Genomic DNA, 12909 nt, shown 5'->3' with positions numbered 1-12909 from the left:
AATAAATAAAACAGAGCAATCACAGATGGAACAATTTGTTTATTGAACGCAACACATTTTCTCACTTAAGCTCCGTAACGCTTTCTACGGCAAGCTCCGAGGGGATAAATACACAATCACACAAATACACAGGTAAGAATTACTTTATGAATCACATCCATATTCAGTTTATGATTTTTTTATGTTCACGCGGTACTCCTGTTATTATTTCGCCGATCTCCATGTGACAAGGAAGCAGAGAGAAAATCAAAATGAGCTGGTATGTCTCCCCTCTGCCAACTGTGTGTGACAGAGCTCCGACTGAAAAGAACCACACCTCAAGGACAACATTCGGTAGGTGTGTGAAAGCAGAAACTAGATTTAATGCTATGTATTCAGAACGTCTTCCCCCTCATATCTTAGAGTTCCTTAGAAAACATAGATTTAAAGGAATGATAGTGTTCCCATGATTTGGACTTTAATTTGTTGCGATGCGTAATTCCAGGCACAGAACTGAAAGCTAATCTTGTGTACTGTGATGCGATGAGGGGGGAGTTTTTAAGTTATGCAGTAATATCATTTCTAGCATACCCATCTCAATCGATAAGCCATTTATTCAATATGTATATAATTAATATAACATGTACAAAACATGTACAAACATAACATTAATATAAGGGAGTTGTTTTATAAAGATAATTATTTTAAATATATATATTTTCAAAATACCTTGTGTGAATGTTATATATGCATTAGAGAAGGGGTACGCGAATGGATGTTGAATGTTTGGAAGGGTACGCCACTGTAAAATGTTTGGGAACCACTGCAGTAGAGAATTCAAATGAATGGTCCCTACTAATGCGAGGACTCAAAGCATGTGCGAATCAGGATATTGAGGAGACATTCCAAATCCTAATCCCCAAGAAATTAAATAAATAAAAAGAATAAAGCATTGCTGAGTATTCCACTTCCTTCATGTCCAGAAGTGCCACTTCCTCAGTTATGAAGTCTCTTGCTTTTGTCCACTATGGACTAAAATAAATTTCCCAAGTGTGTCGCAAAGCAATTTCACACAATTGAGAAAGACTAGATGCAAGTGCTACTTACAAATCTTCCCTTTCTACCCAACAGAACTTCATATTTACCTCTCCCCCTACTTTTTAACAAACAGTGTTTGTGCAGTGTTTGCTAGTGTTTGTGTTTTATTCACAATGTATTGTTTTAAATATAGTATTTACGTAAAACATATGCGCGAACATTTTCACATAGAAAATCATGAATGATTCATCAGTAAGTTTGCACTTACATTATTTCTAAATTTAGAATAACATTTAGAATAATCTCAAACCACATGTACACAAAAATCACACTCAAGGTGGCCTTAGAAACATGTAATGTGTTAAAAAAAAAAAAAAATCATTACTAACACCCTGTCAACACCGGACATGAGCGATGTTGCACTGCGTTTCAATGCCTCAAAGCAAACTTTCTAAACCATATATTTGTCTTGTTGGCAGGAGTATGTCCAGCACATGCAATGCAAAATAGAATGGGGCATCCGTTTACTGTGGCACGACAAAGCGTGAGGAATGCGTCCAGTGTCGACAACATCACTGATCAATGACGTGCACAGAACGGGGGCTGCAGGGACACAAGCCCTTGACCCTTTCGTTCACAAATCTAAAGGTGCCCTTTTGGTCATCCAGAAAAAGGGGAGAAATTTTAATAATTAAATTAAAATAGTTAAATAAAACAAAATTAAAATCTCGTCATAATCTCACAATAACAGTAATAACATGTTATTATGAGATTTCTTTGTAAATCACGGGCGTATTAAAGAAAATTAAGCAGAGGTGCCTTTAAGAGTGCACGATACAGCAGAACGGGGGCGGATTCCAATCGCAAGTGATCCTCCCTATGCCCTATACTCACTTTTAAATGCAAAGCCCTTGAAGTGGGTACTCTGAAGGAAACATGGCATTACTGTATGAATATACCCTTCGCTAACAGTCTTGTGGAAGAGCCCTCTGAGAAAAGATTCATTTTCTCACTTTCATTTTGAACGAGCTTTCGAGTGGCATCCCCTCCCACAGGAGTGCCCTTCAAGGAAGTAAAAAATGCAGTTTTGAATTCTCCCTGGAATATCAAAGTGCTGTTAACTCAGATGAGTAACAGGTCAGATAAAAAGTCCACTCCATGTATTGTGTTGTAAGTTCATCAAAAGAATAATACTGGATTGCTACTGCATTTCCAACATCGCATACCACTAGTACTGACAGATTTATTAATTATAATGGGAGCGGTCATGTCACTTTCAGTGATATAGAATATTGTCATAAACTGAAGTAGCTGTCGGGTTCAGCCAAAGCCAGTTTGGTTTTGTTGAAATTAATAAGCCATTAGACTAATCACTTTCAGAAAAATACCATTAGGCTACCACAGAACCATCACTCCCTTTACACATATTACACAGTCTGCGTAGAGCACCAACTCCCTAGGGGGGAACCATCATACCCTAGGGGGGCATCAGAAACTCCACCGGCTGCCCTTACTTGCATGTTATTCATTATTCAAGGACCCTGTAGCATTTGTGGAACGCAGTCGATCGCTTCGTGCTCGCACTCTCATCGTGGCTTCGCACCATGCACCATGTTACCAGGGTAATGCCATGGAATTGAATGATTGATCATGTTCATATTTCATGATACTGTCATGGAACTCCAAGGTACTTTAAAAAATACCATGGTTTTACTATGTCATAAACATGAGGTTATCACAGACCATGTCTGAAAATAAATAAATAAATAAGTGTATTACCATGGAGCTTTTTGTGAAACATAACAGAATAGGCTATTATTTGTGATAAAGAAAAAATAAACAAATAAAAATGTACAGTATATTCTGTATATACAAGAAAATGGTTAAATACTCAAAAAGCAAAGAAATTAGTTAAGTATTTATAATCACTACTCATGCAAAAAAAAAAAAAACAACAAAAAAAACCAACAGTGCCCTTTTTTATCCTTCCACCCCTGTACCTGCTAAGGTCTGTGCACGTCTCTGTCACTGATTATAATGTGAGTGATTTGCTTTTGTCACATTGCATTGCGCTGCTCACGTCTGGTGTAGATAGGGTGTTAGTGACGCTACAAAAATTATTATAGCTTGATCTGGAATAGGGTCTGCATAAAAATGCAGCCAATCACATGTAGGCCTATATTAAAGTTGTACAGTATATTGTGGTTCAAATAAATGGCACACTTGACTTTATTCAATTACCTTTCTGTATGTACAGTACTCTCAGGTGAAATTGAATCTTTAGAAAGACTAAGGGGCCATTCACATGCACCAAATGTGGAGATGAAGATGGTTTGGGTGAGAATTATGCTAATTACTAACTGTGGGCACATTCTCCCTCAATTAAAATAATCCGGATTCATCTACATTTGAATGAGCATAAGAACAAATGTATGTGTGTGTGCACAGGTTGTGAATCAGGCATACATGTATGCATGCAATTATTAGTAAATGAGACCCAGGGAGAAACTGAAATAGAAACACGAGGAAAGAATTGAGTAAGAATGACAGTGAAGAAAAAGTGAGAGAGAGAGACAAACAGACACACTGTATGTAGCCTCTCATTTAAGTCATAATTGGAGTGTCACGTTTTGATTTCCCCCCCAATTCTACGGCCCAAGAGAGGTCATGTGGCAATTACTACAACATATGGCCTTAAGCCTATCCGATATTTCTAACACACCTCTCTGTGTTCTAACCCAGAGGCTCACAGCACACAGCTCTAAAGCACCAAAAGCTCTATCCCAAGAGGGATCATTAAATTCAGACAAACTCCTTAAATACTTTATATTTCTCCCTTTTTACTACCTCTCTCTCTCTCCCTCTCTCTCTTTTGCTTTCTGCCTCTAATCCTTGCTCTTTACCTTCTATCAACCACCAGTGCACGAATAGTCATTAACTTGTTACAATCACAGGTCTGCAGTCAGACTTTCTCAATCATTTATTGCTTTAGCCAAGTTTCATCTTGCCTCTTCACAGAGGTCAAAGAGATTTTCACTATGCTGCCACAGACTACCTGCTGTATATCAGTTCAATGAAATATCCAATTCAGTCTCTCTGTCTTTTACAAACAGGCATTTAGAGAATAAATCTGAGGTTGGCATGAGGCTACTCATCGTAAAACTAGAGGTAAATGAACTGAGACTTCCATCCATTGCGATTGTCTGTCTTATCAATCAAATGTACTCTGTTGAAGAAACCTCTGCCACTGAATACTAAACCATCTACTGAAGAAATTCGAAGAAATGGATGGATATACAAAGATGTCACCTGTATGCCATCACCATCAATCAACAGAAATCCAGTACAGTCAGGCTGTACTGTGGATGGACCACTCTTATATTTTCTAATATAAGAAAAGCTGCAGTTTAGGAGAGCACTTGTTTGAAAATGGTGTAACTATTTTGATTTCTTGAGCGGATACGGGAGATTTCCCACTAAAATTGCAACCATAGTGACTTGAATAATTAAGTATTTTCTATGAAATATCACTGTAATAAAAACTGCCCCAGACTGCCACTCTTTCAAATAGTCACAACAACTAATTTTAAAATGTACCAACATTCATCATTTTCTGATAAACAGGTCAATAAGAAGAGGAAATTTCTGCCAGCTACAGATTCATTCGCTGTTGATGGATCTTCATCTAAACTTGCTCTGTCTGTGTCAATCTGTTACCTGAATCCAGGGCCATCTGTCATTCTCGGCTGCCGTCCAGGCGTTCACTAGACCTTTCTTATTCAGCCGGGCAAAGTAGGGGTACCATTTCTGGAGACCGAAGAGAGCTCGATGAGTGGAGGAGGCCGTAATCTGCTGGTTGGAGATGATTCCACCCTCCATGCCAAGAGGACCAGAACATTCTGGTTAATACACACAAAAAAAGACACAAGTATGGAGGTTTTAGACCTGAGTACAAATGCAATCACATTCGTAAGAGTTTAGACCTGAGTACAGACAATGCAATCACATTCGTATTGGGAGGTTAGACCTGAGTACAGACAATGAAGTCACATATTCTACACACTGAGAATGCAATCACTGCTATGGGTTTATAGCGTAGTAAATGTGTGACAAAGAAGAAAAAAAAATCTGTAAAAACAGTATAGCACATTCAATTTAGGCAACTGAGATTATTACTATTTCAATTTAATGTGAAAGTTGGGGAGAGTGGGGCACAAACTAACACTTTTTGTACTTGGGGTTCAAAGTATTTTTTTTATATTTAATTTTTTTTTATTTTTACAAATTATTACATGTCTAGTACAAATATGTGGTCTTGTTTCATTAATACAGCATATACGTTTTTTTTTTACCATTTGAAAAGTTCATCTTACCAGTGTGTGTGGAAACGTTTAAACCATGTGTGTTACAACTAGCCCTGCGTTAGTTTGTGCCGTACTCTCTTCTGCCTCATGCGGGTTACATAAAGACATGTCCACACTACATTTAAAGTTGATTTTATTGTTTAAATAATTGTTAGGTTTATTTTATGTAATCTATAAAAATGAACTTATGTACACGGGTAACTGATGCATAAAGTGTCAGTTTAAAAAAAAAAAAAAAAAAAAAAAAAAATTAACCCCCCTTTTGGCTTCATTAAATTATTTAAAATGGTACTGTGGTGTGAAAGGGATTTTGAAAAGCACAAATATTACATTTAATATGAGATCATAAATACCTTTCATAATAATGCATAATAATGATAAAAAAAAAGCTAAATGCTGTTAAAAATAGTTTAGAGAGAGTATACTTCACAAAAGTTCACTCCCCAAAAAGTATTTAATATCAACTACCCTCAAACTATACATAATAATCACAATATATTTGATGTATTCACTTTATGCATGAATGCATGTATTGCAAGTAGCAAAAGGACATGGCCATTGCACATTAAGCAAATATTCATCGCTGTCTATGACGCTTTCTTTCACCATTCCAGAATCAGTGTCCTTGTTAGAATTGGTCAGGGAATCACTTTCCTTGAATGTATCCTCCTCTGAGATCTCTCCAATGGACATCTTTTTCTTCTTCCATTATAAAAACAATTTCCTTTCTTTCAGCCTCTGTGCTGTTTTACAATGTCCCACCACCTGAGTACATGTCGCTCACAGGAATCACGTTTTGCATGATGTTCTCATTCAGGGCAATAACAGCCTTGATGTTCTCATCTTCAAAAAGCTCAAACTGATCACAAGCGCTGATAAGTGAACATGTTTCCATGCTTTTGTAATGCAACTTTGAGAGCTTTTATTGTTTTGTTTTTTTCTCAAGGCTCTGCACCAAAAAGAGGTGTCTTAGGTTTGCTTTCAGGAGCATGTTGCTTCCTTTCAAAGACAGCATGGTGTTTTCACAGGCTGCACCCCTGCCTGTGTTTAAATACTTTGGGTATATGAACATTTAATTGGAGATGCATGACTTCTATGGCAATGGAACGCAATTAGATATTCTAAATGTCAGATTTATAGGTACTCAGAAACATTTTTTATTTTGGTTCAAAACATCACTTTCTGCCTTTTGCTTTGGCTTCTTGCCTCAAAGTCATCCTCTGTCTCACTCTTTCTCTGCAGACACACTCACATCTTTGAGCTGAAGCACTGCCAATGTCTCCAACAACAGAGTTTTAACTAGAACTTGTGTTTTTAATTGTCAGAGCTAAAATGTGCACAGTGTAATTTAATTGGGTCATGTCTTACAACAGATTTCCAACTCAGAGTTTCTTAAAAAGACTGTTAAAGAGAGGAAAATAAAGTGTAAAATATTAAGCTGAAAAAAAAAGAAAGAGCATACAGTAATTTAAATTATGGTTTATCTGTGCATTAGGAAATTCCCTGTCAGTCAGTAGGGTGCCACCAGGACAACCTGCTCCTCGTCCTCCCTGACCTTGCACAGGGTCTGTGCAGGTAGGCTCACTGGGGGAAACGCATATTTGCGCAGTCCAGGGGGCCAGCTGTGTGCCAGCGCATCTATACCGAGAGGTGCTCAGTCAGGGCATACCAGAGTGGGCAGTGGGAGGATTCTTGGGAGGCGAACAGGTCTACCTGTGCCTGTCCGAATCAACTCCAGATCAGCTGGACCACCTGAGGGTGGAGTCTCCACTCTCCCCTGAGGGTAACCTGCCGTGACAGCGCGTCCGCTGCAGTGTTGAGGTCGCCTGGGATGTGAGTGGGTCACAGCGACTTGAGGTGCTGCTGACTCCAGAGGAGGAGATGGCGGGCGAGTTCTGACATACAACGGAAGCGCAGACCACCGTTGCCATGCTGTCTGTCCGAACTAACACATGCTTGCCCTGGATCAATGGCCGGAACCTCCGCAGGGTGAGCAGATTTGCCATCAACTCGAGGCAGTTGATGTGCCAACGCAGCCGCGGGCCCATCCATCCGTTGCAAACAGCGCACCAGCCCATCATGGAGGCATCTGTCATGACCACGACGCGCCTGGAGACCTGGAGACCGCAAGGTCGGTCCAAGGGCTGAAGAGGCGGTGACAGATTGCCGTGATGACCACGCGATGTGTCCCACGGCGCAATGCCCATCTCGGGACTCGAGTCTGAAGCCAGTGCTGAAGCAGTCTCATATGCATCAACCCGAGCGGAGTGGCCACCGCTGAGGATGCCATATGCCCCAGGAGTCTTTGAAAGAGTTCCAGTGGAACCGCTGTCTTCTGTTTGAACGCCTTCAAACAGGTCAGCACCGACTGTGCACGCTCGTTGTGAGGCGCACTGTCAACGAGACTGAGTCCAATCTTGATGCCGGACGCTCGCCAGAATGCGTTTTTGCATCAGCATCTTGAACGGGAGTCTGTGTAAAGCCCGATTCAGTAATCGCAGGTCCAAGATTGGCCGCAACCCACCACCTTTTTTCGGTACAATGAAGTAGGGGCTGTAAAACCCCTTCTTCATCTCGGCCGGAGTGACAGTTTCTATCGCATGCTTCCGTAGGAGGGTAGCGATCTCCGCACGCAAGGTAGCAGCATTTTCGTCCTTCACCGAGGTCGTTGGGTCATTGGCTTCTCCTTGAAACAACCACACCGTCTTTTTCCAGAGCAGCCTGTATTTCTACTGAGGTTACCTGTGGGAATAGTGTGCACAATTCACTAGGTCTCTCTTTAATCCCAGCAGAAATACTAAGATACTCAGTGCTTCTGAAGCACTTGCATCCTTATATCAAACATCCCTCTTTATGCAGCTTACATCTGAACCTTCTTTATTCACATTTACAGATGTTCCAGTAATTAGTCACCCATCTAACAAATCAATATTGGAAGGCAGAATCACCATCATTAACATGAACTTTCTCCAAGCCTTCTGGGAAGAGAGGATGCCTCTGAGTATGTTTACTTAACATCAAGATGTGCAATGTCATTCCAGCATTACGTTCCCTCTTACAGGGCAGGAGGATGATTCAATTGTACAAGCCCCTAGTTTGCCTCTGTTTGTGTATTCTTCTACAGGACTGTGCTGTCTGGCCCTACTAAAACTCACTAAGAATGTTTAGTTCATTGATGCAGTCACTGTATTGGTGATGCCTCAGTGCTGTTTGTCTTTTAGAGGTTGTGATAGCTATGGCCTTCAATGGTGAAGGGTTGTTGCACGGCAGGACTGTTAAATGTCGAAAGACTGGACACTATAAACAGCAGAATAGGCTCTTTTACCAAGGATGGTTTAGGTTAATTTCAGACTCGTGCAGAGCTTTATTGGTTTTACTGTAAATGTTCTGTCAACAATGAGGGTTGGTTATAAAGTGTCTAAACTATCTCTATGAACATACAAATTAAAATCTGATTGTTAAATTAGGTCATTACCTAAGAAAACTGGGTCTCTGACTTGCTTTTGTGATGAAATAGTAATGCTTGAGATAATTTAATAAAATGTAGGTCATGATAGAGATAGTGTAAATTTAATGAGAATTGATTGCTACCTATGTAACTTTTGGCCCTCAAGAGGTTAAAAAAATAAAACTGCATGTGTCTTGTGGAAGAATATTGTTATATTAAGTCGTGCTTCAGCTCTGCTCCTCTGCACGGATGAATGTGGTTCGAGGCACCGGTAAACAGAGGGATACAGGACATCTTATCAGAGCGAATGGACAAATAAATAATGAAAAAAAGGAAAAGACGGATATCTGAAAACATGTCATCTGAGTAGATAAGTGCCATATCTTATGCTGTTGTTTTGACTTACTGGAAACATTGATGTTTTGAATAAATGATGTTACAAAAGTTAGGCAACATTCATTAACATTAGACATAACGATTGCTAGTCTGATAAGGTTAAGAGTTGTAAAGTTTTTATAACCGCAGGATATTCTGGCCAAATAGACCATGGTAGTAACTAATTTATAGATTTTCATTGTTACCAACCAGTGGTCAACATCATTTCAAGACTCACATGTCCTTGGCAAGCCTAGGACTAAAGGATGTATTTATATAAATGATTGCCGTTATAATAGTTCTGCACTGATTACATTATAATTATTGTATTTATTGTATTTCACTACACACACACAGACATGTGTGTATGATTACACAACTATACATAAAACATATCAATAAAATATCTTACTTGTTAAGAAAAAAGCCATCTCTGTGTCTCTTTTAAATCCTTTCAGATCTCGTAGCTGTCGCCACCTCTAAAAAGCCAAGCTGATGTTGATTCAGGTTTTATTACGGACTCTGTCACTTTCCCTTTTTGCTTGTAGACTCTGCTCTGTTTGGGGTTTCTTTGTTTTTACAACCGATGATTCCCTGGAGGTTTGCTGTTTTGAATGATCCATGGTCAATTTTTCTCGTTCATTGTGACAACAACCTTTCAGCTTCACACTACTCCCACACATGCGCTACAGTAGCCGGATCTTATTTTCTCTGTGTATGGATATGACGTCAACACGCATGGGTGAATGACTTATGTATGCAATTTCCTGCAAAATTTGTCCCGACAGCTCTAAAATATAAATAATTATTATAGGTTTATCAAAGTGTATTTGGGTAAAGACATGGTTTGGAAGATGGATTTTGGTTGCACTCTCTCATTCAAAACATTTTGTTGTTTTTTAACAAAAAAAGTTAGTGTAGCTTTAAAAATAAAAAGACATTTTGTTTATTGGTAAACTGGAATGCACTTTAGAATAGGGCTATGATTAGTCGACGTTATTGAAAACGTCAACAATAAAAAATTGCCAACAAACATTTAAGTTGTCGAATAGTCGTTTGAACATGAGATCAAAATAAATTCTAATGATGGCGCGCGAGAGCAGCACTGCAGTTCGTGCCTGACTGAGGAGAGGAAGAATTACACAGCTCACAGTCCAGATGCACTCTAAACTTTCCAAACAGCTTCAGGTTATGTAGATCGCAAAGTATGTATATATAATGCAAAAATACAAAATAAGTAAATACAGAAGCACTCTCGTTGTGGAATAAGTGGAGCTGCAGCTGCCACTCCGTTGAAGCAAAACTTGCGTGTTGAGCGTCTTTAAAGGAAACACCCTGGCATTACATCTTAATGTAGTTATATTTAATGTGTTATAGCTTTATTAAAGTTCAAATAATATGGAAGGAGATCATTTAAATAACTACAAACTCTGAAACTGGCATTTCTCTGTGCGGTCAGTGCCTCTTCTATGAGTTGTGTGAAGTGTCCCATTCTAAGGAGGAGAGATTGAAATTACACCCAGCTGATGCACACTCTGTCGCAGGGACGCACATCCCTCGAGTGTGCACACTTAATGCAGCTAGATTATAATGTGATGGCTCGCGATTTCTTGAATCATAAAACATGTCACTGTGCATTTCATATCGTGAAGAAAACTGGCAATACACAGCTTTATTAATAAGAGAGAGTTTGTTTTTTTGAGAGTTAAAGATGGATTGAAGTGAACAGAAAGGTGAGAGAGGTAGTCTTCGCCCAATTATATAATGCAACAAAATGTGTTTTTGATTTGTTTTTGTTTTGGCTTATTTTCCAATATAAATATCTAAAACTCCTTTAAAACAACGTACATTTTCTTTAGCAGCTATACTGCAGAAGAAAAAACTGTCTGCAAAAAAGACAATATCTGATAATATTGAATATAATATTAAAAATACAAATATTTTAAAATACCTAAAAATCTATAATAAAAAAAAAAAGAAAAAAAAAAAGATGCATTCATCTGAGTAGCAGCATATAAGATATTTAGACTTGCCTTTAGAGAATATATTTGAATATAAGTGTATTTTGTCTTTACTACACTCACAGAAGCATAACCAAGTGAAAAAATACACTTATATTCTCTTAAAACAAGTCTGAATATCTTATATGATGCTTCTCAAGTAAATGTATCTTGCTTTAAGGATTTTTAGACAATTTTAAATAAAAAACATGACAAAAATATTTGATACAATATGATTTTTTGCAGTGAATTTCTTTACTGAATTAAAGTTAATACAAAGTTGTTTTTTCCCCCTTAAATTCAGTGAATGTCATTTAGAGGTATTTTTAAAAGATGTTTTTGCCCTTTTTATGGTTAGTAAGCACGTTTAATACAACCTTTTAAGTCGGTCACAAGCTGAATAATCGGTTAAGGATAATTAGCTCTTATTATAAAAATAATTGTTAGTTGCAGCCCTACTTTAGAATGTAACAATATGCAGAATATCAAGACAGTGAAAAATAAAACTAAGTGGACAGGAAGAGAACAATATGTTCTCATAAATAAAAAAATAAAAACACAAAAACAGAACACAGAAATTCAGTATTGTAGAACATAGACAGAGAAGATCTTAAGGAAGATCTTTCAAAGATATACAGTATGCATCCAATCTATCAAATGTGCTGCTGACAAGCTGAGCAATTATGAAGAACTAATAAATAAAAGTTCATTGATTATTTTTCTTATTATTAATAATAAATGTAGCAAAACTAACAAATATATATATATATATATATACTGTATATAAAAGCAGGTTCTCTTGTTAAGATTTAGTCAGTTATGCATAGTAACTTTATTGTCTTTAAGTTGTGATTCATGCTTTTCCCTGTTTCAAACCTGCCTCATTACAACTACCCAAGACTCAGGTGCGGATCTATAAATTTTTTTTATGGGGTGGCATGCAGACTATGAGGTGTGGCAACACTAAAGCAAGCACCCATGCTTAGTTCTTATGGATTAAGATACCAAGCTTCATTGCAACAATTACTAGTTCTTTAACTGGAGTCACTATCAAATTATAAATGTCCATGAATCTGTGATACAACTGCATTTCCACAGTAATCACATAGTAACCATTTTGATACTGATTTGCCAACACACACATATACATATATATATATATATATACATACAGTTGTGCTCAAAAGTTTGCACACCCTGGCAGAAATTGTGAAATTTTGGCATTGATTTTGAAAATAGGACTGATCATGCAAAAAAAACAACCACACTGGCTTTTTCCAGAGCAGCCTGTATTTCTTCTGAGGTTACCTGTGGGTTTTTCTTTGTATCCCAAACAATTCTTCTGGCAGTTGTGGCTGAAATCTTTCTTGATCTACCTGACCGTGGCTTGGTATCAAGAGATCCCTGAATTTTCCACTTCTTAATAAGTGATTGAACAGTACTGACTGGCATTTTCAAGGCTTTGAATATCTTTTTATATCCTTTTCCATCTTTATAAAGTTCTATTACCTTGTTATGCAGGTCTTTTGACAGTTCTTTTCTGCTCCCCATGGCTCAGTATCTAGCCTAATCCGTGCATCCAAGTTAAAGCTAACAAACTCACTGACTATTTATACACAGACACTAATTTCAATTTTAAAAGCCACAGGTGTGAGAAATTAACCTTTAATTACCATTTAAACCTATTTGTGTCACCTTGCGTGTC

General features: G+C 37.9%; 1 protein-coding gene across 3 annotated transcripts in view; it reads right to left on the bottom strand.

The window, feature by feature from the left end:
* Positions 1–12909, bottom strand: part of LOC127439940 (EGF-like repeat and discoidin I-like domain-containing protein 3) — a 303076-nt gene that overhangs the window by 112919 nt on the left and 177248 nt on the right. For all 3 annotated transcript variants that reach the window (XM_051696244.1, XM_051696245.1, XM_051696246.1), the window contains one exon: positions 4735–4916. In XM_051696244.1, coding sequence (XP_051552204.1) covers positions 4735–4916 — 182 coding nt within the window. The remainder of the gene's footprint in view (positions 1–4734; positions 4917–12909) is intronic.

Source organism: Myxocyprinus asiaticus, chromosome 4 (genome assembly GCF_019703515.2).
Source record: "Myxocyprinus asiaticus isolate MX2 ecotype Aquarium Trade chromosome 4, UBuf_Myxa_2, whole genome shotgun sequence".
NCBI classification, from domain to species: domain Eukaryota; kingdom Metazoa; phylum Chordata; class Actinopteri; order Cypriniformes; family Catostomidae; genus Myxocyprinus; species Myxocyprinus asiaticus.
This window is presented reverse-complemented; position numbering and strand designations above follow the sequence as displayed.